Genomic DNA, 27,839 nt, shown 5'->3' with positions numbered 1-27,839 from the left:
GTTCTTGGAACCCCTATACCCGAAGACATCATGCCAGGAAGACAGGGAGAGTACAACTCTGGGAAATATGGAATGAAGATAATACATTCAAAAGCAAAGCAAAATCAAAGCAAAACAAAACGACAAAGGCAGTGCAGAACCTTCGTCTAAGAATCGACTGCTAGCATAATAGCTAGCGCAGTCTCCGCAAATTCCTTCATGGAGTCGGCATTGGTTAGCACCCAGGGACCGTATTGATTCATCTGGAGGAAGCTGTCGCTCGGCAGCTTTGTCCGCTTGTTCTTGATCCAGCTGAGGTATGTTTTATTGAAAATGGCAGCTGTGATATACAGGCGACTGCCATCTTGGGAGATAACGAAAACGGGCCTATATACGACTTAGTATTAGCACTGTATAACATAGCTGAGGCTGGGGTATGGAAAGTCTTACCGATTGGGTTCCACATCCTGGGTCATGATCAACGCAACTACTTCCGCCGTCTCCTGCATGGAGACTTGGGGCTCATGGTACTCACGTAAACCTGACTTGGCCTCGAGAATTAACCTTATAGGCCCATCCTCCCCCGCAAAGTACCCATCAACTTGGGCCTCCATCTCCGCGCCGTTGGCAAATTTGGCTTTGATCGGCCTCCTATGGGGCGTCCAACGGCCGCGCAAGGAGGGGTGTTTGGCGGCAACAGCAATGAGAAAAGCTACCAAGCTTAGGTTGACGGATTCATCGATCATCCGCTTTGACTTTTTCCTAGGTTGCGCCCGCTCCTCGATTAACGCCGAGACAATCCTACCCTACTCGGCCGCCGGTATCTCAAAGATACCGGTTCCCTATGGATCCGGGGCCAGGTCCGACCTAAGATATCGATCGTATCTGTCCGTTTGAGGTCTGGCTGTGACCTACGGTAAGTAGGCTCGGAACCTCTTGGCCTGCCGAAAGTATTCGTCCAAATTTGATCTTTCCAGCATATCGGGGAGATTCCTAGTCCCATATCGGTTCCACAAGCAACGTAGAAGGAGATACTCCTCTTTGCTCAGTTTGGATGCTGAGCCCCACTGTTGCCGTTCATGAGGGTTGTGGTCCTGTGTTGACTTTTTCACTACACGCTGCCACGAGTCCCATGTGGTAGGAGCACGATGGAGATAGTTCTCAATGAAAGAGAATACAAAAATCCTGGTTGCTCAAAGGCGGGTACGCACAGCGGCGTTTTCCGGTCGCTTCTCGCTCAGCGGCGATGAAGAAGTGAGAGATATAGCTTTTGCTATTCCCTCAGAAGTGAGAGATACAGCTTTTGCTATTCCCCAAGAAGTGAGAGATATAGCTTTTGCTATTCTCCCAGAAGTGAGAGATATAGCTTTTGCTATTCTCCAAGAAGTCCAAAGAGTCTCCGCTGCCGGGAGAAGCTCAACTGGATTAAGATCTTTGTTAGATCTTTGAAAGAAAAGGGGAAAAAGAGGGCCTCATAACCTGTTGAGGCTACGAAAGGAGAGAGATAGATGAAGAAGCTGAGATGATGATGAAACAAACTATGGAAAGAAGCTGGTATATAAGCCAGCTATATGACAAAGAGACCGAGCTAGACAAAGGCTCAAAGAGCTCAATCTGCATATAGAGAGACAAACGCATACCCTGCATGCACTGCATGTCAACAATATGGTAGCTTACTTGAAAGAACTTGCCTAGGTAAAATGAAACTTCGTGATTCCTGCCAATCACGTGCCGATATATATAGGAGCGAAGCCCTAAGAGATCGTGACAACTAATGCTCAAGGCAGTTTTGTAGACATGCAGTTCCACACAACAGCTGCCGAGGGATAGTTCCCAGTTTAATAATCTGTGAGGTCATCAAAATATAAGTTGGGTCTGAAAACATACTCATCTGACAACATATGTGGAATCTAGTCCGTCGCAAACAATCCTGACTCCCCGCCACAGAGACGGTACCCTACGACACACGCTGCGCCCGACCGCTTAAATCCTTCTCCTGATTTGCGACCGGGTGATATAAGGAGCCGATAACTCATATTGTCCCAGCCGCACCTTTCTGTGAAGCTTCAAACAGCCCATCACCCTTACCTGGAATCTGCACCCGGTCAGCTGGTATATGCGTGGCACGCCCGAGGGGCGATGTATTTAGCAAGATCCTCGAAGACCATCCTAGGGCAAAGACATCTCTGGCAGAGTGTTTCATATCCTACTTATATCCCGGTGGAGAAGACCCTGCCTCATGCTACCAAAATAAGCGTCATAGCTAGAGCTAATAGGGGGGCCACGACCGGAATATTGAATGAGTATTTGAATCTACACGTATGCTCGTAACGGAAAGACTCATAGACCAACAATCTTGGGCCGTTCGGAGACTCTGAAGGATAAGAGCTTGGAGAGGTAGAATCGGACGTGGAACGGCACTGGGATCCAAATGAACGTCATGTTGAAAGCTGGCTTGGGGCTATCGAGCAGCATTGATATCGAGCAGCGTTGATCACTAGCAAGGCCAAAGTTCGTTAGTTGGAGTAAAATGGCCGATAAGAACATACACAGGCCAAGAAAAGAATACAAAACCAATAGTTGACCATTCCCGCAGCTCGGGGAGGGAAGGTGCCGGAATTCTAATCTGATAAGCAAAAATACACTATAGGACTTGAATAGGGAATGGTCCTTGCTCGATTACGTCGGATTTTTTGTATTATCTCTCGTTCAAGACTGATATAATTCTCAGTGGACCGTTTTATATAACCGTCCGTTAGGCGACATGCATTAGACCCATATATTAGGCAAGGGGATCGGTTCTACGAGAGGCATAACTCCACAGCTGATATGGAATCATTCCGACCTGCAGATTATCCCAGAAGATTCTTTGCCAATGCTGGGAGTGCTCCAGAAGACCGGTGAGGTGAGCTATCCCGAAAAACATACCAAAAAATCAAAAACTAACCGAGGCCCCACCAGCGCTTGTCAACAAAACCCAGTGGAAAAACTAGGATTGTTTTGTTATTCGCTTTCATACTTGGCCGGGCTGGAATTTAGCTCATATGCCCTTGGGAAGAAAGCCTTTTTCACTAAAGCTCGAGCCAAAATGATTTAAGGTGGTCGGGCAAATTGTTAGGAAATGCGACGAGGTGACCGGTGATCAATGTGACAGTAAGTGGGGGGCTGAGGGGATGAGGAGGCTGGCATTTTCTGCTGGGGATTGTATGAATTGTACAATTGTACTCCGTATAACATAGTACTTCGTACTTTATACCTTGGTATTAGCTACATGGTATTAGCTATATACGAGCTTGGAGACCCTAAATACCAGTATTGGCTTTTGATACTTGAATAGTTTGAAGATTAGGAGGAAGGATATGTTGCAGTCGACTGTTTAAAACCATCCTAGGGGCTACATGCTAAATAATGCCAATCTTGAAGTCATGAATACCATTCCTGACAGATCCTTAAACCCGCTTTACTGTCTCGCGTGGGGTCACGTGTTTTGAGACGCGGACGCGCCGCAGTGTTCGGAGTATAGAGTTGAACAGCACAAATTACGAGGAAGCAAACCTTTAATTCGCGCCTTTACACGTTTTCATCCCTCAATTTACGAGTCAATATTTGTAACAATACCTAAAGGCAGCAATTGAAATCGCGAAGCTGCAGTGGAGCGTGGTTGGCGCCTATCGAACGCGTCTCGGGCTGTAAGCGTGCATTTCCGCGCAGGGTGGACAAGACCCTCCGCCCCAGGGCATTCCACCACCACACACCCTTTCGACCTTTTTCTTCAATGCTTCTCCTCCTTACTCCTTGACCAATTTCTCTCCTCCCACCACACCTTTTTCCTTAGGGGAGGCCTTGACGTCTTTCTCTTCTTTAAAACTCTCTTTCCCTCTCTGTGTTCGTATAACACGCGGAGACGCGGGTCCTCGACCTCGACTCAGGTTTTTCTTTTCGTGAGTAGGAGTGCTCGTTCGACTTCGTCCCACCTTTTTACTATGGAGTCTTCTCCGTTGAAGAGCCGAGTTGGCTCGATTTCAGGCGTGAAACGTCCTGCAGCTTTACTGCCTGCCTTTGAGCCGAGCTCGTCGCCCTCCCTTCCTCGACCTCAAAAGCGTGTAGCACGCGAGCCCGATGTCTCGACGTATCCCACCCCGGTCCCGACCTCGTCAACCCATATCATGTCCTCTTCGCCTCCCCCTCCTGGTGTCGCTGCCTCACGACCCTCCCTGCCACGGTCCTTCTCTGCTGCCCTCGAACGTGCGCCCTTGTCTGCCGTGCCCGCCATTATGTTACTGGAGAACGGGGAGCCCATTTTGATGGGCAGATCCAGTGTCTCATGTCATCACCAGCTTTCTGCTAGTCGGATGATCTCTCGTGTCCATGTCAAGGCTACATATAAGCCGGCCCCAAACCCATTTGATCGGGACAGGGTTGAGATCGTGTGCATGGGATGGAATGGAATAAAGATTCACTGCCAAGGGAGGAAATATGATTTGGCCAAAGGCAAGACCTTTACCTCGGACATCAAAGATGCAGATATCATGATAGATGTCCATGAGGCTCGCGTACTGGTCCAATGGCCTCGCAGCGAACGAAGGGACTGCCCTTCTACGGACTCGGAACAGACCAGTGACGAATCAACACCTACTCAGCGCCGCCAAGCCCGACGAGAGCTGCAGGAAAGCCCGCTCCTGGATCGCCAGCGTCTGGCATCGCCTATCTCCCCTTCGCCTGCTGCTCAGCATGCCATCCCCCCATCCTCGCCGATTTTCACGCCTTCTCGTTCTCGGGCTGCAGTGGTGGTGTTTGAAGATGAACCCTCTCCATTGAAGCGTCACAACACCGTCACTGGAGTGACCTCTCAGAGTGCCCGTCGTGCCACTGCTATGCTTCACGACTCGCGGGCGAGCGAGTTGAGTGAACTAAGCCGATCTGAAGATTTCTCCGACAACGACGAAGAGAATGATCCTATCATTCACTCCTTTGGACCATTCGGAGAGAACATTCTTCCTCGTATGGCTTCTTTCCGGGCGGGTGATTCCCCCGCTCAGACTGGTCGTTCTCCTCGCAGCCTGCTGCCCGCCCAACCTCTCCAGCCCACCCGGTCCCCTAGACAGCCAGCCACCATCCACGAGGACAAGGAAGTCGAGACTCCCGAGGCCAAGCCCCAGCACACCGACGAACGGTCTGAGAGAGTCCGCAACCACGCCGCCAATCAGCTCGCCTTCTCCCGATTGTCCTCCACGCCCTTCTCCACCATCTTGAACAACCTCCCTCCTGCGTACTGGAAGTCCGGCCACGAGTACTCGACCGGCCTCTCAAGGTCTGATATCCGCAATATTCTCGAATCGACCAAATTTATCGGCAGAGTTGCCCGCGAAGGCAAGGATGCTGCTGGCAAGCCACTTGAGAGTGAATATTACTACATTCCCGACGAGGATGACGATGTTATGCGGCGGTCTGCTGTGGTGGATGATCTTCGGAAGCCAGGCCTACGCAACTGCCGGAAGCAGCACAAGGTTAGTATCTCCATGGCCCCTATACATCCATTGACGTACCCGAACCCCTACTAACTCGTTTCCAGCAATACTTCTGGCGCAAGCCCAAATGAATCATTGATCGAAAAAGTTCCTATGTCTTTCCACCGTCGGATGGGCTTTCTCAGTACATATTTCCAGTGATTCTTGGTCTCCCTGACTGCTAGGGAGACTCGCATAGCGTGGCGTGAGGCATACCCTGTTTTTAATCCTTATTATCAACATCCTTTTTTCTTTCCTCCTTTTTCTTTTTATGTTCTTTTTCTGCTCGTTGGTCTTGCTTCCTCGTTAGAGCATCGACGTGTACGAGTTTTGGTCTCCAAAAGCGCGTGTATCTCGTTTTGGTTGGGCCTTGGATATCCCGAAGTTGGTGTCCAACGTGTCATGTTCTCTTTGGACATCATTGGCCGTTTTGTTTGCCCTAGAGATCAGTTATTCTGATACCGGCTCCTATGTTGCAGGTGTCTCTTTTGGAAAGACGCTTCGCCACCTTGTCCGTTAGTACCTCCCGGCACTGTCCCTTCGCGGACTATGTATCCTACTTCTGCTTTTGCCTCGTTGGTTTTGCCATTTTTGTCAGTCTGCTTTCCAATGGTTGAACGCACTCACGACCTGTACGTTAGCTAGTCAATTTCAATATATCTGTTCGAATAATCGGCTATCTAGGTACTAGCATACGGATGCAATGGTGTAGTAACTAGATAGTTGTCATGTCTCCAATAGCAGGGGCGAAACTGGATTAGGAGTGTAGTGTATGCAGCATTGCCATCACTCACTCCATATAGCCCAGCGAAGTATTTAGTCACAATGCTCTCGACTTACCTCCCAAAGGTGATACAGCAGCAGATGATTGCTGCAGGGTTTGTGCTATTGCTGCCACGATATCACGTTCATGTACAACATACAAACACAATCCCCGTCAGTAGCTATAATAACTATACTGTCCTTGCACTGGAATGAATTGATGGTGTTCCTTCATACTTATAGCATACTAGTTGTTCTACTGAATGGCCTGATACCTTCGCCACCCGCACGTCATATCCACCCCTCCACCCAAATACAGGTAGAATATTTCCTTACGCCTTGTGAGAGGTCCTCCTCACATGTATCATCTGTGAAATATCCACTAGGACCAATCTCACTCATTGCCACACATTCAGGTTTTGAATACCCCGCACCGAAGAGGTATAAAAGGACAACCTTGGAAGCAGATGAGCTATGAGCACAACATTGATGACTCCCAATATCTTTCTTACACCACTATAAGCTAGCTCCAAATCAGTAGTGGGCAAGCATCTTACGTCGGAACCTCGATCGACACTAACTACCTACGAAACACGGAATGGCGTCAAACAATCACAACGATAACCACGGTGAAATCCCAAATATCGGCAGAGATCACACCGTTCTCCCCTTCGCTCAAAACCCTAAACCATATAACGATACTGCCGGGTCATCGCGTCCCAGCCGAGAGAGCACATCTTCGGAGAAGTCGTGGAAGCCAACTTTCCATCGCCAACACAGCTGGAGTAACCAGGACCAGAAGCACCAGCTGCAAGAACGATTGTACCGGTCGGAAAAGGGAAAGGAGACGGGGTTCACAGAGGTGCATAGTGGGGATTAGAATGGTTCGAAACAGCATTTAGTGCTGCGATGATCGTCCTTTTGATGCAGGGTTATAACACATGGTGGGACCTTAGGAAGTGGGGTTTGGGGATAGTGAAATGATGTAGTATTAAATTGAGAATCACAAAAGGAGGTTGAAGATGAAGATGAAGATAAAGATGAAGTTGAAACTGTGAAACTGGAATGTTAAAACCGAAAGAATGAACACGAGAAAGGGGGTTAAGAGGTGAAAGTGACCAAGTGAAGTCCAAGTTATCGCACAAGGGGATAAATGGATAAGCAAATAAAAGTCCGCCTTCATCTCCGCTCCGCCTTCGAACCTTTAGACCTTTAGACCTTTAGACCTTCGACCTCCCTTCTCTCTTCACTTCAAGGCTTTGAGCTTTGTTTTCTCTTGTTCTTTCTTTTCCCCCAATGTGGCATTCAAGTCACTTATGCGCTTTCCTCTCGGACATTCAGAAAGGACCCCACGATTGAGCCTGTGACACCACAGCCATGGATCGCCAACGTAAAAGTACGGTCTACCACACCTCACTTTGGAGATATTGACTGACATTCGGCTTTTTCCATTACAGGGGAGCTTCGCGACCTGAACGAGCGAGCCTGGGCAGGCGAATCTGGTAAAATCCCACCTGACTCCCTTTATGACGAAATGTCATTCCAGCCCACCTTCGGGGTGATTCTAACGACTTGCAACCAGATGTATTCTCCACTAGCAAGTCCCTTGACTCGGCGCTCAAGAAGAACACTGCCTTCATCAAACGTCTACGCACCGGCATTAGTGCCTCCGCCCTTTCCACTTTCCTCGCTGACATCCGCACCCTCTCGCTCCACAAGTACCTTTCCGAGATCATCTCCGCCTGCTATGAAGGCCTCTGCAAGCTCAAGTCCCCCGGTGAAATTGCCGCTGGAGTTGAGGTTGTCAGTGCGCTGCACCAGCGTTTCGGCCCCTGGGAATTTACACGGCAGATCGGTTGGCTGCTCGGCCGGGGACTAAGCACACCGGATAAAGCGCAGCTCAAGGCGCTCAGCCAGGAGATCCGCGAACGCGAAGAGAAAGACCGTTTGTCTCGACACCGCGTTCTTCTCCGCGTCGTTACAGAGCTTTGGCTGGTCAATGTGCTGAAGACTCTCGATGACGTCGAGCGACCTGAGGAACTGGGTGCGAAGGGCAAAGAGGGAGCAGTTGGCATTAGCAAGCCTTCCGATACACCGCTGAAAGCCAAGACTCCCGCCGCAGGCTCGAAGGACCAGGACAAACAGGCTGACCCGTTCCCATTGGAAGTTCTGAAGGAATTACTTGGTCATGACCGTGATCATACGAACCTGCCCCTTGCAGTTTTGTTTGTGAAGAGCTTCAGCTGGGATATCGTCGGCTCGAAACTCGCCGAAGAGGGTAGGAAAACAGTCGAGGCCGATGGCGCTACGACTGGCGCGGACGTGCAGACTACGGAAACCAACGGAGATGCCCACCCGGAGACCGATTTACCTCTGACCCCAGAGAAGACTCAGCTGCGGTTTAGAAATATCTTGAACCGGTACCTTGAGGACGTCAAAGCCCACGTGGTTCGGGACCAGAGAGCGCTGGCACAACAAAACCGCCGTAATGCCGAAGCATACGTGAAGAGCGGTGAGATCTTCGAGGATCGCCAGGCCAATTTCGAGAAGCAGTCTAAGGTTCTGGAGAAGCTCGTGGCTAATACCCAGGTGCTGTGCGAGGCTTTGGGCACCGACATGCCCGATCTAGCCGAGAAGGAACCCACGGATGCTTCTGCCGGTGGTGGTATTGGCCTTGTGAAGACCACCGACTACCTGCGAGGCCAAGGCGAAGGTGCCGGAATTTGGGAAGACGAGGAGGAAAGACGCTTCTATGAGAATCTGGTTGATTTGAAGGGCAAGGTGCCTGCGGTCTTGCTCGAGGACGGCAAAAAGAAGAAGGGCGAAGGTGAGGAGTCGGGTAAAAGGAAGCCAGATGGCGAATCCGCCGACTCTGCTGAGCCTTCGGATGAGAAGGCTGCCGCGGAGGCTGATGACCAGTCCACTGCCATTGCCAGCAAGACTGTGGGTGCACAGGTAGACTCCCTTCTTGCCAAGCTTCCCGAGTTGCAAACCAAAGACCAAGTCGACCAGTTTGCTCTGGATTTCTGCTGGGTTAATTCTAAAGCATCACGAAACCGGCTGGTCAAGGCTGTGTCCGACATCCCCAAGGGTCGCATTGATCTTTTGCCTCTGTATTCTCGCTTAGTGGCAACGCTTGGACAATACCTGCCAGATATTCCACAGGGACTGACCACGTACCTCGATGAAGAGTTCCGAAGTCTGCAGCGGCGCAAGTCCAAGGAATTCCTCGGTCAAGTACGTATGAGCAATGTTCGCTACCTAGCTGAATTGACGAAGTTTGGTGTTGTTCCGGAGCATATCATCTTTCATTGCTTCAAGGTTTCGCTTGACGAATTTTCGCGCATGAACATTGAAATTATCGGCCATTTGCTGGAGAACTGCGGCCGTTACCTTCTGCGCAACCCCGAGTCATCGCCTCGGATGGCTTCTTTCCTCGAGACCTTGAGTCGCAAGAAGACCGTGCAACATCTGGCCCAGCAGGAGCGGATGGTAATCGAAAATGCCATCTACTATGTTGACCCGCCACCACGCCCAGCGATCCAGCAGAAGGAACGTACACCCATGGAGCAGTACATCCGCCGACTAATCTACCTGGATATGAACAAGCGGAACTACACCAAGATCTTGAAATCCATCCGCAAACTTCACTGGGAGGAGCCAGAGGTTGTCGAGATTCTGGAACGTGTGTTCAGCAAACCGGTCAAGGTGAAATATGGCAGTATTCACCTTTTGGCGATCCTTGTCAGTGCTTTGTACCGGTACCACCAGGATTTCGTGATTGGTATTGTCGACAACGTCCTGGAGCAGGTCACGCTTGGCCTCGAGCAGAACGACTTCAAGTTCAATCAGAAGCGCATTGCGGAAATCAAATATCTAGGTGAGCTCTACAACTACAAGATGATCGATTCCCCGGTAATCTTCGATACGTTGTACCGCATTATCACCTTTGGTCATGAAGGTGGTACCCCAGCGCCTGGAAAGATTAGTATGCTGGACTTGCCAGACGACTACTTCCGCCTGCGCCTGGCATGCACTCTTCTTGACACGTGTGGCCACTGCTTCGACCGTGGCTCTGCCAAGAAGAAACTCGATTTCTTCCTTGCGTTCTTCCAGTACTACTTATTTACCAAGGATCCGTTGCCCATGGATATCGACTTCCTCGTCCAGGATACGTACCATTCTATTCGCCCGCAGTGGAAGCTTTCTACCGAGGCTGAAGAAGCGACTCGGATTTTCAGCGAAGCTGTTGCCCTGAACTACAACGTGCAGGATTCTGAGCGACCCGTTGAAGCTGATGAAGAAGATGCGGAGAGCAGCTCTTCTGACGAGGACCTTGAGGAGGATGCTATTCCCGAAATAGACGAAGACCAGGAATCCAGCGATGAGGCCGAAGTAGGTCCCCCATCTCGTCTGCATCAAGTACGCCCTATTAACGCATTTAACCCGTCGAAGGCATCTGGACCCAATCTCGAGGCAAACGACGACAGCGACAGCGAGTCTGAGGACGAGCAAATCGTTGTCACCCGACAGGAAGAGGAACGCGACCCAGTTACCGAGGCTGAATTTGATCGAGAATTCGAGAAGATGATGGCTGAGAGCATGGACTCGAGACGGTTCGAACGCAAGACTGTCTTTGATATCCCTCTTCCTATGAAACGGCCCCGCGAGAACATGCCCAGCGACTCTAGCCCCGAACCAGTGCCGGCCGAACCAGTTGCGCCCAAGACAATGGCCTTCTCCCTAATGACGAAGAAGGGGAACAAGCAACAGGTTGGACTTTCCAACCCACCCGCAATATTGTTTCAGCAATTTGCTAATCATATCTAGACCCGCACCATCGATCTTCCATCAGACTCGACCTTTGCTATTGCCATGCGGAGCCAGCAACAAGCTGATCGCGAAGAACAGCAGCGCATCAAGAACCTGGTCCTGAACTACGAGGCGTCCACCGAACCCGAACCCACCGAGAGTGAGCAATACCCCCTGGTTAACCGGAAGAACTTCCAACTGAGATATTCCAAAGCAGCGACCCAGGAAAAGCGCACCCCCACCGGCCAGCGGATGGACAAAGCCGGCGCCAACCGGACCGCTTTCCGTTCCCGCAAACTCCAGCTCAGCGACGTCAATTGGTAATGAATGCTGCCACTATCTGGACCGAGGTCCATATCCCATATCTTCACTTGACACAGCAGACAGCACCTTTCCCGTGGAAGGTTGCCATCCTACCATGGAATAATTCTTTCATCTCTGCACAGCCCGGTGTGAAACTCTTGGTTCAACCCAATGAGCTTATCTAGGGTATACGTCGCACACAACGCGAGTATGCAACGCCGTATGAGTATGACCTGGAATCTGTCCTTGCTAATGGAATCTACCCGGCCGCGAATGCCATGCCATCCAAGTGGCACTCCTGTTGCTGTTCGGGATCCTTCTTTTATCACTTTCCATCCCGGCTGGTGTGCTTGAGCTGGATGGGGAGCTCGATGTTACCCGCATACAGAATCCCGAATCCCGATATGGTCGCCAATCATCAATTACCTGGCGAAAGACATGACCACTTTGCTGCCCTCTTGCGAAGATCGTACACTGTTCGATCTATGGATGATGGGGGTTCAATTGGCTCGGAGAATTAGAGAATCAATCAGACTGAATGGATACGCGAATATGAATGTAATGCCATGGGTGTACCTCTTAGCTATGATCTCTATCGTCTAGTCTAGCAGTAGTAACTAATGTAACGGATTTAATTGGACCAAGAGCATGAGATAAAACCAAAGGAATTGTTTTCGTGAAGTGAAGGTGTTGCCCTCTAATCTCTCCTTATTATGGTGGGCTAAATGCATTTTGTATATCTCAAAAGCAACCCTTGTCTAGCTTGTTTTGCTCAAGGGAAATTATTTCACCAGCACGTTAGCACAGCACGAAAGCACTACGCAGACAGTTTGGTCTAATGGAACTTGTTTCGGTCGGAGAGATCTGTGTTCTCAAGGTACACCTCGATCTAAAGTAAGCGGTCCATTAGTGGTGCTCACAGTGATTAATCCTAAACCGAAAAGAATTCCACTCACCTTGTTGGTCATCTTCGAATCGACATCCTTGCAGCATAGACAAGCGGCAAGACCCAAGATGCCGAAGGCCATCGATACCATAGCCACCACACTAGAAGAGACCATTAGAAACCGTTTCTTTGTCCCGTTTCCGGAGAGTGCAGGTAAGAGTTGTGTTATTGTGGGCGCTTACAAGATCGCTTTGCAGTAGGCTTGGCTAAGAGCCGCCTCTGCTGCTGCTACCACAGCAGGGCTATATGACTTCATCGCAGCAGCGCCCTGAGATACCACAGCCATTAGGTCGGTGACCTTGGACTCCGGGAGTCCCGCGGAGATGGCAGCGGAGGGGACATATATAGCCGTGTATTTCGCCAATGAGTTACTGTAGACAGTTTGGTAGATCGAGGTCGCAACTGAGGGTGAGAATTAGCATGATCCAACACAAGAGCAGTATGAGTTAGAAAACCGAGCAACGAGAACAGAAAACCTACCAGCACCAGCTGCAAAGCGAATGCACCCCGAGATACCACCACTAACACCAAGATTCTTATGCTCAACACCCATCTGCGTAATAGCAATACTCAAATAAAGAGCCCAACCAAACCCAGCCTGAGAGAGGAAGATAAAGGCAATCATAGTCCCTTTATTAGTCGGCGTAACAATACCAAGCAACGATCCAAAAACAACCATCACAAACACAGACCCGGTAAGCTGCCAGTGCCAATGTCGCAGCTTACTACCAAAGCACGTCAGAAGCATAGCACCAAAGAAGATAGCAAATCCCTGCGGCAAAGACAGAATAACAGAGTATTTCCAGTCCGCACCGCCATTCGTATAGAACACCGTGATCATCTGCGGCCACAGGATACTAGATGAGTAGTAGAACATATTGACGACGCCGAGGGCAATGACCGGCGCCGTGAAGTCGCGGCCCCACGAGCTGGCGAAGACATAGGTTGGTGTTAGTGGGTATTTCAGCTTGCCGAAGGACTCCCACAGCGCGAAACAGACGAGAACAGCCGCTCCGACGACTAGCGGGGCGACGACATGGACGTCGTTGGAGTCGTATACGCCGGCCCAGACGATCCCCATTAGGAATGGGACTGCGCCGCCGATGAAGAGGAAGGCGCCGAGGTAGTCTAGGGATTTGAAGGCTTCTTTGTATGGGATGCCGAGGCTGAGTTGTGTGGTTAGCTTGGGTGGTTTCACTGGGGTTGGGTCAGGAGTTGGGCGTACGGGTGCTTGGGCGGGTGGTAGAGGAATAACAGGCCGAAGAATGATAGGCCTTGGAATATGGCTACGCCCCAGAAGTTCCAGGCCCAGGTACCCAGTTCGTAGCCATAGCGGGCTGTCACTGGTGCGATGATGACGGCTATGTAGACTGTGAGATCGGCGATGACAACTCCGATGTGTCGCCATTTATTGGGGAGGAGTTCTGGTAGGGCGAATGCGGCCATCTATATTGTGAATGACCTTTTAGCTGGAAGTTCAAAAGGAGATGGAGAAGAATTGGAGAGCTCGTACCTGACAATTTGCACCTCCAAAGCCGGAGACAACCAGCCCGGCAATGACTTGGTTGGTGCTCTTGGCTGATGCCACCACAATATGGCCGATGAAGCATACCTAGAGGAGTGTTAAGAGGCGTTGTATGCTGGACAGTGATCCAATTTACCAGGTTTCCCAGAACTAAGAACCAACGTCGGCCTAAAAGATCGGTGTTTGGGCCACTGCGAAATTTAAATAAGCTTGGGGGTGGGAAGATATCGGTGTTTCAGAAGCATACAAGATCAAGAAAGCACAGGTGATCGAGATAGTCCATGCCTATGATTGGATTAGTTTCTTTGCATAAAGTCCTTTGAACAATCTTTATACACACAGGAACAAACCAGATATATCCAGTTGGATCCCCCATATCAGCAGAGATCATGGTGCCAATTGCCGACACCACCGGGATAGGCCAGAAAGAGAGGCCATAACCACAAGAAAGAATCTATATGCACAGAATGAGCATGCACAACATAATTGACTGGTCACATACATACCATCGAGACAATCCATGTCTTCGAAGTGACAACCGGCTCAGTTGTTTCATCGACGGGCGAGCCTGGTGTCTCCATTGGAGAACCAGCCTGCACCGAATCCTTTTCTGTGTCCACAGCCATGCTGGAATTTGAAAATGCAATGGATGCAAAGGGGAAACGGGGAAGAGGAAGAACTTTAACAATAAACTCTATGAATCAGTCGTGTGAAGAGAGGGGGCGTTCATTACTCAATGGCCCAGGATCGTCTCGCGCTAAATCCACTACAATATGAGGGCAAATCCCCGAGACTTGAGTCGGACACTATGATCCGATGGGTTTTTGTCTCATTTTTCTCGATCAAACTTCTTCCCCCCATTGACTATCCAACACCATCACATCTCAACTCATAAGATGGGCTCATATACCGAACCCCGCGTGGCTATCGTCGCAGGGGCCACTGTCAGTACAATGAAACCGACTACGCAGGACCCGCTATCAGTCGCTGACTAGAGATCCCTTACAGTCTGGAATTGGAATTGACCTCGCCAAGGACCTCTGCTCGAAAGGATGGAAGGTCGCTTGTGTAGGTCGGCGCCAGGAGGCCGGTGAGGCCCTCCTAAAAGACCTGCCACAGGACAGAGCATACTTCTTTGCTGCGGATGTCTCCAACTACGAACAGTACGCAAGTGTATTCAGCAAAGTGCATCACCTCTGGGGCCGTATTGATGCATTATGTGCGAATGCCGGTATTGTCGATACGTCTTCCCTCTACATCTACGGCTCGAAGAACAACGGAGTTGACAACATCCCGCCGGCACCAGATCTGTCCGTCGTGGACATCAATTACAAGGGGGTTGTCTATGGCACCCAGCTGGCAATCCATTTCATGCGCCATAACCCGCAGCCTGGTGGTCGTATTGTCGTCACGGGTAGTATTGGCGCGGTCTTTCCCCACAAGACGTATCCGGTATACTGCGGCACTAAGGCTGCAGTGAATCATTTCATACGAGGCGTCGCCCCGTTGCTGAAGCAAAAGGAAAATATTTCGATCAACTGTGTCATGCCGGGAATTGTGAACACGCCCATTGTGCCACCCGAGATGATTGCCGCTGTCACTCCTGAATGGTGAGATCCTGTATGGCCTTCGAGCATCCATGCACAATACTGACATCACCTTTAACTTAGTATCACTCCAGTGCAGACCGTCCTCAGAGGATATGAAACCTTCTTAGAAGACTCCACCGGCATGGCGGGTGAGATATTAGAGTGCTCAGCCGACAAGCTGATCTACTACCACATGCCCAAACCGGGAAATGGTCATATCACAAAGCGGGCCGTCACAGTCTGGGAGCCACTGTTCCGCATGTCGCATGGCGAAGTTTCTGGGCTGCCGGACGCCATCCCATGAGCATCTCGGAGTCAAAGTTCAAGCCGCGTGGAGTACTATTGCCCTAACTGGCTAGCGTTATAAAAGAAAATGTACAGATTGGCTCCACCACGGGCTGCGACGATCTTCGCCTTTGAGCTTATACCTTGCGTGTCAAATATTAGCAAGCGAGCCAATAATAACTTTGTTTCTGCTGTCGCGCATTTTTCTTGTTCGCGGAAACAGGGGTTTGTTCTCCGCGCGGGTCTCTAACGGCCGTAAAAATGTGATCTATCATGTGTCAGATGGTCTTTTGTCTCTCGTTAATTAAGCTGTCGTGTTCCGAGACATGCTTAAAATCCAGTAGCCTCGGTACTGGCCCGTGTCTTGCAATATACACGCTTAAACGGTCTGTGACTTGGCATGCAACGGTGATGCGCGAGTGACTCCACAAGGAAGTGATGCTCGTCCCGGACCGTCAGTTCATGTGCTCCGTACTCCGTACATACAGAGTGCTCCGTCGATATGGGTACTCCGCACAAAGTACGAGCCGAGAATTGATATGTCGAGTTCAGCGCCTCACTACTTGATTGGCCTATATGATCAATGGATATCCTCAGCGAGAGCACGGAATACTTCAAGAATCCTACTCTGTACAAATAGTCTTGCAAAATTGCCGATTTGATTAAACATCCCTGCAAGCAGTGGAGTGCAATATACATTCTCGTGTATTTGCCGTTATTTGTGTTTCTCTTTGGGGGCCATTTCTAATGTGGAAACTTCTGCAGGATTCCCCTTTATCGGACAAAGTCGGTATTTCGCCGAAGTTAGTCCTATTTGATTCTCATGTGTTGTATGTGAATACAAATCCGGGACGATCTCAACGGTGTCTCAAATAAGAGTTCATACCAACCCGAAAGAAAAAAGTACAGACAAACGCGAAGAAATCCCAAATATCGTAACGAGGATCATTAACTATTGCAGAGACGGAAACAGTCCGACAATAAGGCTAACCACTTGCACCTACAAGTGGGATGATCTTACGGTATATTATCCCCGAACGGGATCCCACTAACCATTAAGGACAGCACCCACCTGATTCTCGACCACCGTTGCGTCCATAACCTCACGCATACCCTCATCACAAAAAGTATGCTGATCTCGGAAGTAAAACCCGCTATCGGAAATCTCCACCGCAACTCCATACAGTTCCTCCAGGGGCAAGTGTCTGCCAGTCGTATCAGTCAACCCCCGACCCGCGGGTTCACCACCATCCACGAGCTGAAGCACAAGCCGGGCGATCGTTTCCACTTCGATGAATCGGCCCGGTGGGAAACTGTCCCATCCACAAGATTGGTGCGCACAATTCCTGGACAGATGGCGTTGACGCGGATCCCGCTTGCGTGGAAGTGTTGCGAGATTGATCGCATGAATCCTACCACGCCGACTAGGCTGTGTTAGTCTCGGTCGTTTAAGCGAAATTAAAAAATAGCATCGTAGTTGATATGCAGTATGGATGCCGTGGTTGATATATCACATTGATATCATATGATGGTACAATAGTACACGGGGAACAGGGGTGATACTGTACTGGGTACAACATAGGGGGACTCACATTTGGCTGCAGAGTACAGCGGCGAATAGAAAGACGGATACAACCCACCACAGCTGGCAGTCATAACCAAGCTCCCGCCATGGCCCCTGTGAGGCGAGTGACGGAAATAATGCTGGGCCAAATAAGCCGTGAAAACAACGCCTTTCAAATCAGCGTCGATCGATGGCAGGTCCGGTTCCGGCGGCGGGCACACATCCATGTCGTTCTCTGCTTGTGGCGTGGAGTAGAAATTGGTTCGCTCGATGACACCTGCGTTTGCGAATACAAAGTCCAGCTTGCCGTGCTGTTGGAACATGCTCTGAAACGCGGCAGCAAGGTCGCTGTATTTGGTCACATTGGCGTAATGGAATGTCGTTCGGGGTAGTTCTTTTGCTGTTTCCGCTCCGCGCTCTGAGTTGATGTCGAGGATGTAGATTTCCCAGTCTTTTTGTAAGGATAGGGCTTTGGCTACGGCCAAACCCATCCCGCTGGCTGTGAATGCGTTGGGTTTAGCTTCTTTTGTCTGCATGGATTTTATGGGAATTCACACCTCCTCCTGTGATTAATGCGACTTTGGTCATTTTCGAGGAATTTTGATACTGTGTAGGCTGAGTTGCCATGTGTTGGACGAACCCTTATATCATTCGTAGGTTCTCTAGATGGCTATGTACCGATGAATCCATACCGGGCTATCATTGTCTTTGCCATTAGAATCCCCACAACACGGCTGCGGAGTACTCATTTCTTAATCCCTACAGTGATCAGTCCCGACAATCTCCGGCGTGAAACAGCCAGGCCTATCATCTCGCGAGTAACAGTCGTCTTTTGACAGCTCCACTGTTTGGATTCTTTCATCTAGACGAGCTGATGTCTCACATTCTATTCAATGTCTTATTGGTTTCGATAGTCACAATTCAAGAGTAGAAACCTGATGCATAACTGCATAATTTGATTTTTCCACTGAGAACCCAAAGCCCTTTAGACTCCACATATCAATCCTTCGTGGGGCAAATCGCCCCTGTCCAAATCCTGCAGCAAAAATTGGGGCCTGACAAAGTCTGTCCTGGATAGGGGTATTGCTGTCAGGCAAAAAAACTTCAATCCTTGTACTCCGCACAAAAGTATAAATCCTGTAGCATCCTGTCAAATCCTTTTCAGGAATGTGTTCCGCTGCAGATGATCCCGGTGGACAGTATACGTATGTCGTAGCAGTGTCCCCATTATTGCGATCGTATATCAGAGTGGGTTACAAGCAGCGAAAATATCGATCGATCACCGACGACACGTTCTTCGGGTCTAGTGGATTGGACGGCATACAGATCCTACAACGGATCTGTCTCCTATACCTTTGTCCTGATCTTGAAGTAGATCGGCGCGAAGGCACCAAGCGAGTTTCATGTTGTCTCGAGAAGCTTAAAGGTGATAGATCCAGTTGATCGCGCCGTTGCTTGTGGCTGGTTGATATTAATACCGGGAGATCCTTCTCCATACTGTCTCTCGGGGATATACTTTGCCAAGGCATTCAAAGTGCTTTCTTTTCTTTCTTTCACGACTGGACATTGTCATTGTGCTCGATATTCATTATGTCCGCCGATGCCTTGACGATTGAAACTTTCGCCGAATATGGAATAGGCATGGTCTTCCTCCTAGTCCGGCTATATGCTCGACTATACGTAGGAGGCATTCGCGGCCTCCGGCTGGATGATGTTTTTGCTGTTTCTGGCATGGTATGTACGGTTTATCCAGACATTGCTGGATTTGCTTTTGACAGCGCCATGACAGATATTTTGGTCCATGCTGACTGCTATCATCTATCTCCTGGGTAAGATACCAATGAACGATCATACTTTCTTACAGCACAGCTAAAATTCAAATAGGAGTGTATGGCAACAACATCGGACTAAACGAGCAAACAGCTATGCTTGTCCCAGACAGCAAAATCCCCCATATGATCCTCGGATCGAAGCTGGCCTTCATGAATTGGATATGGTACATCTGCTATATTTGGTGCCTGAAGGGTGTTCTCCTTTGCCTCTACTGGAAACTCACGTATGTCAATGTGCCGCCCATCAGCGATCTATGTGAGCATTGAGCACGTCTAAACTTTCACAGAGAAGGAACCTGGCACCGTCACCTAGTCACATCAGCTTCAGCATTTTGCGTGGTTACGTGGTTGATTTGCCTATTAACACACATCTGCCTCTGCACGCCGGTTACGCGAAATTGGCAGATCAAACCCTACGCAGGAGGCAAGTCTCGTCATATCCACACGACAACCTCGACTAACCGAAACAGACAACTGCACACTCCGTGAACCTCTTTACGTTGTCATTGCCGTCTTCAACGTATTGCAAGTCACCCTAAGAGGCCCAATTCCCAGAACCGAAGAAGCCCATCCTAACACCATGACCTACAGATCCGACGCCTGCATAATCCTGATCCCAATCCCAATCCTCGCCAAACTCCAAATCCCCCTCCAACGCAAGATAATCCTGGTAGTCATGTTCTCTTCAGGAATCTTCATTATGATCTCGACAATCTTGCGCGCCTACTACTCCCTCTCATCAATCACAAACCTCGGCACCGCCCTCGGCTGGGCAGACCGCGAATGTTTCGTCGCAGCCATCGTCGTCTCCCTACCCGGCATCAAACCGCTCTTCCGCAACACGCGCTGGCTGGGCTCCTCGCATCGCAAGAACTCCAAGAACCCGTACTACCACAGCGACGGGTACAATGCAACAGGGTCGAAGACCGGAAAGACGAAGACGTTTGTTTCGTCGCGGTCTCGGAAGAGTGGGGGGTTTGAGCTGGATGATGTGCTGAACACGAATAAGGGGAGTCGCGTTTCTGATGCGGGGAGTGAGGAGTATATCCTTGAGGGGAATCAGCAGGTGCCGGCTGGTGCTGGGAAGCAGGATCCTATGGCTATTCGGGTTACGACGGAATATACTCTTGAGCATGAGCAGGGGAGGTCGGGTCAGATGAGGTCTTAAAAAATGTAAATAAATGGCAGCGTAAGATCGTTGTCCATATGATACACAGCAGGCAGACTTACCACGTCCCAAATGGTGAAGGTGGCAAAGTGTAGTGAGCGTTCCATCACTAACATACGCAAGAACATGCGGTTGTTCGGCAGTGCCAGATCTCCCTCAGTTCCCGCTGGCCGACTAGCGATCATCACTCCTGTGATGTTGGATGTCCTTTGTAACCACCTCGCTAAAAACCTTACCTATGTGTCGAAGAGATGGCCATCTTCCTATAGGATGAGTTCAGCATGTTACCATCATCACCCAGCGTCAAAAACGCGCTCTCTCCCGGGCTGGCTGGACAAAAGAAAAGCCCAGCAGAAGGCGAAAGAACAGAACATATGTAGATTACCTGGGTCGACCTAGATAATTCATATACTTTACCTACCCCGGAAGTGATTGTAAAATCTGCCAATCGCCTTCTAAAAACCGCGGGTTCGGGCTAAATGGCTGGTTATAACTACATGTAGGTAGTAAAGCGGCAAGGGCACTTGGCTAATGAATCGAAAAATAAAAAGAAACAAAAACATACAACAGTGAGGATTCGCTGGTGGTCACCCACCCAACTACTAACTCACCGGCGTGTGGCTTAAGTACGGCTGAGCGGACGGGAAGCCCTGTTTTCCACACCCTATGGTCGTATGTGGCAGTCCTTACCTAGGATAGCATAATGGCATGGGGATACAGCTATTTAGGTGGTGAAATCTTGAGGCTATATAGTTACTACCAGGGAGATGAAGGAGGAAAAAAGTGTGATAATATATCTATAGAAAGTGTTGCTTGTTGACTTACCAGCCTGCATTTGATTTTTGCTCAATGAAATTAGTTGAGGTAGAGTGGTTCCAACATGCCTCATTTGGGCAGACATCCTCACCAATGTTTCTCAACACTTGTCACGGACAGACACGGCTGAGCTGGTGCAAAACGATGCATGTGAGCAACTAGACAAACCGAGGAGTCTACAAATACCGCCTGTAAGACCTTCGTGCCACTGGATCTCTACATTTTCTATCAGCAAATCCATTGGAATGAAACAAAAAATGATCCTGCTCTTGAAAGAGCGTCTCCTTCTCAAGGTTGTATCACGTATGCGTTCGATCGTATTACAATCTCTCTTATACCGATTTAAATATGCAGGTCAAAATTCCAATACACAAGACGTTTGCTGGCCCAACGGTCATTGGCCGGCTTAAATACAGTGCTCAGTGGCGCCCTTGATCACGGCTAACACCCCGAAGGATATCGCAATCCCGGAAATCAATATCACGTTCGGATACCGATCCCCATTTGAGCTGCCTGGTCCAAGGCCTAACCAAACCAGACTTCTCACACGGGGCGAGTAGGCCTAGGGCGCAACCTTCGTAGCCAATATTGGTGGATTGCTCCCTTCATTGCCGTATTGTCCTGGTCCTGACTTCTGCGCCACGTGTCTTGGAGTTCCGAGGCGCTGTACCTTGCCCTTCATGTATCTTCCCATTCCCCGGATCGTCACTGTAAATACCTCTTTTCCCACCCCCATCAACCTGAGAACGTCCTCAATAGATGTGCCCTCTGCACCCTACTCTGACAGGTCCAACATCTTGAGAGACAAATCCCACAACTTCTTTTCGCCCTCCGGATCGAAGGCGTGTGGTGCAACACCGACCGCCAGTGTACCACCCTCGGGGACCGGGCCAGCTTCCTGGCAATCCTCCAGATAGACACCACCCTTGCCTTCCCATTCCTTACCAAAGGCAGCCGTTATGGTTGTGGCAGCGCCCTGAGCCGAGCTCTTGCCATACTTTTGCGCAGGCTCACTTGAACCCCACTGCTTCAACGTTTCCGGGTCGACGTGGCGCTGTAGGCCTGTGGCAATACCACCAGGCATCAACGAGAGGCCGTGCAGACCCTTTGAACCGTATCGGTGCTCGATCTCGTTCGTCATCCAAATACAAGCTGTCTTGGCATTGCCATATGCCTTCCACTCCTCGTACTCACCCTCAAGGTTAATGTTGTCGAGCACAACAGAGCTCATGTGATGGCCAGCGGAAGAGACGTTGACGACGCGGGATTGGAACTCAGGTGTGGAACTGGACAAGAGCGTCTGCTCGAGTAGCTTGTAGAGAAGGAAGTGGCCGAGATAGTTGATTGCAAGCTGCGACTCGAAGCCATCCGCTGTCTTCGCCTCTGAGCATGCCATGATCCCCGCATTGTTGACCAAGACATTGAGCTGGGTTGACTTGGACAGAAAGGTCTTGGCCGCGGTGCGGACGCTTTCCATTGAGCCAATGTCTAGCTCAAGCAGCTCCACACGACCGGGTTCAAGTATCTCTTCCAGAGCTTGCTTTCCCTTCTCCAAATCACGAACGCCAAGATACACTTTACCACCAGTTGCGGCGAGCGCACGACCAGTTTCAATGCCGATTCCTCCAGAGGACCCGGTGAGAAGAAAGACCTGGTTATGGTCAATTCCAGTTCTGGTTTTCAGCAGCGGCAATGCCCACCTTGTCCTTCATGCTATCGATCCGGTCGTTGTCCTTGAGAATGTCAAGAGCCGTAGGTCGAGCGTCTCCAGGCCCATTCTGCTCCAAGAAGGCCTGAGTGTACTTGCCGTTCTTGCCATGGTGATTACTAATGAGCGGATTGGCCATTATGGTGATTGTGATGATGGAGGATAGCTGGTAGATTGATTTTGCAAGTGGATGCTGGGGAGAGGGTGTATGTCTGGTGGGGCTTTATATAGGGTGCGGGGGAGAGCGTGGTAATGGAGTGACTTGCACTGGCACGACTTGGAACATGGGTCAAGAGCTGAAAGACTGTTCGAACCTCGGACTTTATTTCGGGTTTTGCTTAAGACCGTTTATCGGGCAAGGATATGTTCAGATTCAAATCCAGCACTATAACCGTCCAATTAGGATTAACTCCATCAGCCGACTGCTCAAAGGAGAAGGGAGCTGAAAATGTGGTTTCGTCTTTTTTCCGGAATAGGATAGCAGCCGGCACGAATCGCCAAAAAGACATCGGGATAAGCCCGAGTCGGGCAAGCGGGGAGACAGGAACAAAGAAACCCCTGTTGGTCGGGCTGACTTGATGACTCATGGTAGGTAACCTCCAGGGCTGGTAGGGTACGAAGACGTATGGGGGCCAGGGTTCAGCTCTTTTAGGGAGAATTCATGCCTGAATGATTCAAGTTAGAAGGGTGGAAAAATTAAAGCACTTGTGATCTGGCAAAGCCAGAAGGGGAAGGGGAGAAAAGAAGGAAGAGATGGATTCTCTGACAGATGGAAGCTAGCTAATATAGCTAGCAAACAGTGATGCCTGACACCTAGGAAACCAGGCATCAGCCTGGATGACATAACAACTTGAAGCACCTAAATAATTACCTAGGTACTATTACATACCGGAAATAATGGAGATACCTGATTTGTATGGTGTACAAAAACTTCATCTAGGCAGGATGTATTGACAATTCACAGTACACTGTATTAGGGCGGTATATAAAGCGGTACTAATTCAGGTATCATGGCATCAAAATTCCCCTAAAAAGGGGGTTTGAGGGTCGCACAATGCATCTTGCTTAAGCTTAATCTCTGTAACGCGCTTCATGCTTCTATCTATTCTTGCTGAGTCTATACATTTAGTTGTACCGACGCGTGGTCTTGCTCCACTGCTCATTGCCGCTCATCTGGTACTCTAGGCCCTTCATATACGCCTTAGCAGCTTCAGAGCAGCCGTCTGGGGATGCGATCTTCTCTGCCACGATCTCGTCATGCACAGTCTCCCACTCCCGAGTCATAGACCAAAGTACGCGTTTCGTTGCGGGTATACCAAGCTTGGACTCCTCCGCCAGAACCTTCACAGCTGAACAAAGGAAGGCTCCCTCCTTGTGTCCAGTCCGAGACGCTTCCTCTTCCTTGTCATAACTGTATATGTCATTGACTACAGAAAGCTGCTTGGCACAGTTGGCTTCAAGGGCTTTCATACCCTGAAGCTCATCTGCACTGAATCTAAGTCCCATCGAGAATCTCATCAGAGCCGAAAGCAACCTGGCCGAACGGTCAGCATCACGAGCTCGAATCCTGGGCGAGAACACATACGCCTTGCCTACATCCTTCTCACGGTACTCGAGATAATGCCCCAATTCATGGATGGTCAAACGCGCTCGATCTGTCTGCGCGCGCATGAACACGAAAGTCGGCTCAAGAACTTCGTTGGCCAGCTCCGCATCATGGGCGCGCATGCTTTCCCAGAGGTCATAGAGAATGAACTCTTCTGGTTTGGTTCGGTCCGGGAGCACGTCTCCACGCGATATCGGGATCAATCTGTTGTTGTAGGCTTCTCCATCCGCGAAAGACATGTGCTCAAGAACATCTAACCTCGTCAGTGAAGGCTACATTAGGCCATGTCCTTTCGCACTCACCATCGATGAGGAAGAGGACGGTCAGCAGTCGGCAGGCAAAGTGGATGCGATCGTCCAGTGCAAGAGGGAAGTAAAGACAAGTAACCTCTGAGAACTTGGCACCCAAGAAGGTGCGAACAGCCTTGAAGCTTGGAAATTTCCAGTTCTCCAGGAAGTATCCATCGACTTCGTCCTGTACCTCCTTCACTCGTGGATGGCAAAGGTACGACCACTGAGTAGGAGGCGGAGTGATCGTCGTGTCATTTCTGGGCCTGATTGTCTCTTTGACTGGAGGGCTATTGATAGTGTCTTCAAGGTGCACGAACGGTTGGGCCAGAGAAGTAATGGTTTCTGTTAAGGTAGCCATGTCGACGCTCACCGGGTTTGAAGGGTTATACTCGTGGATAACAGCTTTCAGTAAGTGCGAGGAAGCATATCGTCGAAAAATACGAGACTTCGGAAACTCGTCCAGTCTTATCAGGAGCTCGAATTGATCGTGTACGTAGGACGCTGACGACCTGGATGAAACTAATTCGAACTGTCACATCTGGTGTTCTTTCCGAGTTTGCGCCCGGTCAATAACCAGCTGTTTCGATGTGTCGGGCCGAGGACCGTATGCATTTGCGGATTTAATTGGGAAAATTCCTAAATCGGCAAATTCGGGTAGAGCGCCCTCACAGGAATAGTGTACCGGACATGTCGGCCCTATTAGGACATGCCGGCTGGGCTTCGTAGATTCGCACCAACCCTGGCTTGAGTGAGAGGAGTCAGAGATACTACTACTAAGCGGAAGCGGTCATCAGCAACCTCTACAAACGCAGCTATTCAGCTTGCCCCTTTTGGTGATGAGATAATACAGAAGCTAGAAACCTCTACTGCCATTAATGACTACAATCACTATATCGGTGGGGTAGACTGGTATAAACCACCAGAGAATTCAATTCGATAAGCAAAAGGCTTGCGTATGGTCCTAATATAAGAGACGGGAATGTAGCAGCGTGGCTCTATATGTGAAAGGGCAATGTCGGGATGAATTCCATAGAAAATAGCCACTTCGAATTAAGCCTAATTGATTAAACTGCTTCGTATTACTGAATCATTACCGCAATTAGCAAATCAGGACGCCTTACTATGTATGCGCTTGTAAAAGTTGTGCTGACCGACAAGGGCATACTCGGGAGTGATTCGGTAGGTACATAAAGATGCTGGCCCTGCGGCTGCATAGTACCTTTCTGCTTAATATTGTTGGCTCCAATTTTGATTTCAGTATCTTTCTAAACAATCATTATGCTTTCTCTTGGTGCTTTTTTGGCCCTTTCTCTGTCTTTCCATCTTAGCCAGGGTGTTGTGGCTAGCGTCTTGCACCGTCGCGCTAATGCATGCAAGAAGCTCTCACGAAGCTACCCTAACAGTACCATTCACCCTGGATCTTCAGTCTTTGCCGAAGATGTAATTGGTAATGATCTTCTCTCTCCTATGCATGTCAAGCCCCCCACGCGGAAAGGAGGCTAACATTTGATGGTGTAGAGCCCTGGTCTCAGACTTGTCAAACCACGCCCACGTGTGTTTTTGCTCCAGCTTCGGCCGAGGAAGTAGCTGGTGGCCTGGCTATCCTTCGTAAAGCTGACCAGACCTTTGCTGTTCGCACCCAAGGGCATATGCCCATCCCTGGCGCTGCCGACATCAGCAATGGCGTGCTCATGGTTACCACCAGCCTGAATAGCGTGCAGTACGCAGACGACTCCAAATCTGTTGTCCAGATTGGCGCAGGAAACCGTTGGCTGGACGTTTACAAAGTGCTTGCCAAAGACAGTCTTGCCGTTGCCGGTGGACGCTTTGGACAGGTCGGAGTGTCTGGCCTTCTGCTTGGTGGTGGTATCTCTTATTTCAACAGCGGTATGTTATCGACCGGTCACTTCGATGAAAAATTGAACTAATTGAGCAAGACCACGGTTGGGGAGCGAACAGTGTCGTCAATTACGAAGTTGTGCTCGCCAACGGTACTGTATGCGCGGCAAATGCGCAACAGAACTCCGACTTGTACTGGGCCTTAAAGGGCGGTGCTTTCAACTTTGGTATTGTCACACGTTTCGATTTGGCAACCTTTTCGGTTCCATACATGTGGGGGGGTAGCGCTTACTACGACGCCTCGGCTTTGGATCCCTTGGTCAACGCATACGCAAGCTACGCTGTTGCGTCCGGTGGTTCCAGCGATCCCGCAGCTCATTCTGATCCCTCGATCCTGTACAACGTGACTACTGGCGAGGTATCGGGCTATAGTATCTATATGCACAGAGGCGATGACCCGGCACCTGCTGCTCTCAAGAACTTCACCGATATACCTTCTACATTCCAGGACTTCCGTGTTGGAAAGACAATTCTGGGCCATGAGAACGACACGAATCCTGTGAACTTTGGAGTAGGAAATCGGAGACAGCTTTTTCGTCCACTGCTTTGGCTTCCAGCGCTGAGGCAGTGTACTTGGTCAACCAGACTTTCTTCGACGTGATTGCAGCAAACCCGCAGATCAAGACCACGACGGATCTCAGCGTCACTAATACCTATCAGCTTTTCACCCCTGGTATGATCCGAGCCGCAGAAACCTCGGGTGGAGATCCGATAGGGCTCTACGACCCACTCGGCAACGGGGTTCTGGGTAAGCATCTTGCGACTGTGTCTAAAATTACCCAATTCATGAACTAACTTCTTCACTAGCTGTTCTGTACGGCGGTAACTGGGCCGATGCCAAGGATGATGAGACAATCTACAAGTTCTTCCAAGACATGATCGATGAGCTCGACAACAGGGCGAAGAAGGTGGGCCTTTACTATGATTTTGTTTACTTGAACGACGCAGCACCCACTCAGACCAAGGACATCTTCCAGAAGTTCTCGAACGGAACAGCTTTGCCGAAACTGCGGGAGATCGCTGAGAGCTATGATCCAGACCAGGTCTTCCAAACTTTGACTCCTGGCGGCTTCAAGTTCATCAACAGCCCAGCATGAAAGCTTCGGGATGGGCTCTCCATGGCTTCCTCTGCCGCCAAAGTCTTGTCGAGGTATATGTTTATCGTGGGATGTGGTTACTTTTTCATGTTTGTATACTGCTATAGAGAAGATATATACTTGGCTCACAGCCGCCCCTTAAGCCTGTTGC

General features: G+C 49.8%; 11 protein-coding genes across 11 annotated transcripts; 6 read left to right on the top strand and 5 right to left on the bottom strand.

Moving 5' to 3' along the window:
* Positions 1-146: 146 nt before the first annotated feature.
* On the bottom strand, positions 147-725 carry N7525_001929 (uncharacterized protein; the record flags this gene model as incomplete). Its single annotated transcript, XM_002557420.2, has 2 exons — positions 147-366; positions 430-725. The coding sequence occupies 2 exons, from the start codon at positions 723-725 to the stop codon at positions 147-149; spliced, it is 516 nt and encodes a 171-aa protein (XP_002557466.2).
* A 3,237-nt stretch (positions 726-3,962) lies between these two features.
* On the top strand, positions 3,963-5,705 carry fhdA (putative transcription factor Tos4; the record flags this gene model as incomplete). The annotated part of the gene is made up of 2 exons (XM_002557421.2): positions 3,963-5,486; positions 5,552-5,705. The coding sequence occupies 2 exons, from the start codon at positions 3,963-3,965 to the stop codon at positions 5,576-5,578; spliced, it is 1,551 nt and encodes a 516-aa protein (XP_002557467.1). The 3' UTR covers positions 5,579-5,705.
* A 1,141-nt stretch (positions 5,706-6,846) lies between these two features.
* N7525_001927 (uncharacterized protein) lies at positions 6,847-7,128 on the top strand (the record flags this gene model as incomplete). The annotated part of the gene is made up of 1 exon (XM_061212102.1): positions 6,847-7,128. One exon carries the CDS (start codon positions 6,847-6,849, stop codon positions 7,126-7,128), a length of 282 nt encoding a protein of 93 aa, XP_061071328.1.
* A 497-nt stretch (positions 7,129-7,625) lies between these two features.
* Positions 7,626-11,384, top strand: N7525_001926 (regulator of nonsense transcripts 2; the record flags this gene model as incomplete). Its single annotated transcript, XM_002557422.1, has 4 exons — positions 7,626-7,644; positions 7,706-7,750; positions 7,831-11,021; positions 11,079-11,384. 4 exons carry the CDS (start codon positions 7,626-7,628, stop codon positions 11,382-11,384), a joined length of 3,561 nt encoding a protein of 1,186 aa, XP_002557468.1.
* An 814-nt stretch (positions 11,385-12,198) lies between these two features.
* On the bottom strand, positions 12,199-14,460 carry N7525_001925 (uncharacterized protein; the record flags this gene model as incomplete). The annotated part of the gene is made up of 10 exons (XM_061212101.1): positions 12,199-12,252; positions 12,320-12,410; positions 12,492-12,711; positions 12,790-13,475; positions 13,535-13,755; positions 13,823-13,921; positions 13,971-14,025; positions 14,082-14,119; positions 14,175-14,288; positions 14,341-14,460. 10 exons carry the CDS (start codon positions 14,458-14,460, stop codon positions 12,199-12,201), a joined length of 1,698 nt encoding a protein of 565 aa, XP_061071327.1.
* A 270-nt stretch (positions 14,461-14,730) lies between these two features.
* On the top strand, positions 14,731-15,727 carry N7525_001924 (SDR family oxidoreductase; the record flags this gene model as incomplete). Its single annotated transcript, XM_061212100.1, has 3 exons — positions 14,731-14,778; positions 14,843-15,444; positions 15,505-15,727. The coding sequence occupies 3 exons, from the start codon at positions 14,731-14,733 to the stop codon at positions 15,725-15,727; spliced, it is 873 nt and encodes a 290-aa protein (XP_061071326.1).
* Positions 15,728-16,756: 1,029 nt separating this feature from the next.
* N7525_001923 (uncharacterized protein) lies at positions 16,757-17,860 on the bottom strand (the record flags this gene model as incomplete). The annotated part of the gene is made up of 4 exons (XM_061212099.1): positions 16,757-16,913; positions 16,976-17,132; positions 17,301-17,771; positions 17,830-17,860. 4 exons carry the CDS (start codon positions 17,858-17,860, stop codon positions 16,757-16,759), a joined length of 816 nt encoding a protein of 271 aa, XP_061071325.1.
* A 1,002-nt stretch (positions 17,861-18,862) lies between these two features.
* N7525_001922 (uncharacterized protein) lies at positions 18,863-20,272 on the top strand (the record flags this gene model as incomplete). Its single annotated transcript, XM_061212098.1, has 4 exons — positions 18,863-19,006; positions 19,062-19,101; positions 19,157-19,360; positions 19,575-20,272. The coding sequence occupies 4 exons, from the start codon at positions 18,863-18,865 to the stop codon at positions 20,270-20,272; spliced, it is 1,086 nt and encodes a 361-aa protein (XP_061071324.1).
* A 1,591-nt stretch (positions 20,273-21,863) lies between these two features.
* Positions 21,864-22,935, bottom strand: N7525_001921 (uncharacterized protein; the record flags this gene model as incomplete). The annotated part of the gene is made up of 2 exons (XM_002557426.1): positions 21,864-22,739; positions 22,789-22,935. The coding sequence occupies 2 exons, from the start codon at positions 22,933-22,935 to the stop codon at positions 21,864-21,866; spliced, it is 1,023 nt and encodes a 340-aa protein (XP_002557472.1).
* A 986-nt stretch (positions 22,936-23,921) lies between these two features.
* On the bottom strand, positions 23,922-25,050 carry N7525_001920 (terpene synthase family protein; the record flags this gene model as incomplete). The annotated part of the gene is made up of 3 exons (XM_002557427.1): positions 23,922-24,330; positions 24,382-24,655; positions 24,705-25,050. The coding sequence occupies 3 exons, from the start codon at positions 25,048-25,050 to the stop codon at positions 23,922-23,924; spliced, it is 1,029 nt and encodes a 342-aa protein (XP_002557473.1).
* A 920-nt stretch (positions 25,051-25,970) lies between these two features.
* N7525_001919 (uncharacterized protein) lies at positions 25,971-27,688 on the top strand (the record flags this gene model as incomplete). Its single annotated transcript, XM_061212097.1, has 5 exons — positions 25,971-26,139; positions 26,211-26,579; positions 26,630-27,102; positions 27,177-27,339; positions 27,399-27,688. The coding sequence occupies 5 exons, from the start codon at positions 25,971-25,973 to the stop codon at positions 27,686-27,688; spliced, it is 1,464 nt and encodes a 487-aa protein (XP_061071323.1).
* Positions 27,689-27,839: the final 151 nt, after the last annotated feature.

This window comes from Penicillium rubens (genome assembly GCF_028828025.1).
Source record: "Penicillium rubens strain IBT 27055 chromosome Unknown utg000001l_segment0_segment0, whole genome shotgun sequence".
NCBI classification, from domain to species: domain Eukaryota; kingdom Fungi; phylum Ascomycota; class Eurotiomycetes; order Eurotiales; family Aspergillaceae; genus Penicillium; species Penicillium rubens.
The sequence above is the reverse complement of the archived record's forward strand: the minus strand, read 5'-3'. Positions and strand labels throughout refer to the sequence as shown.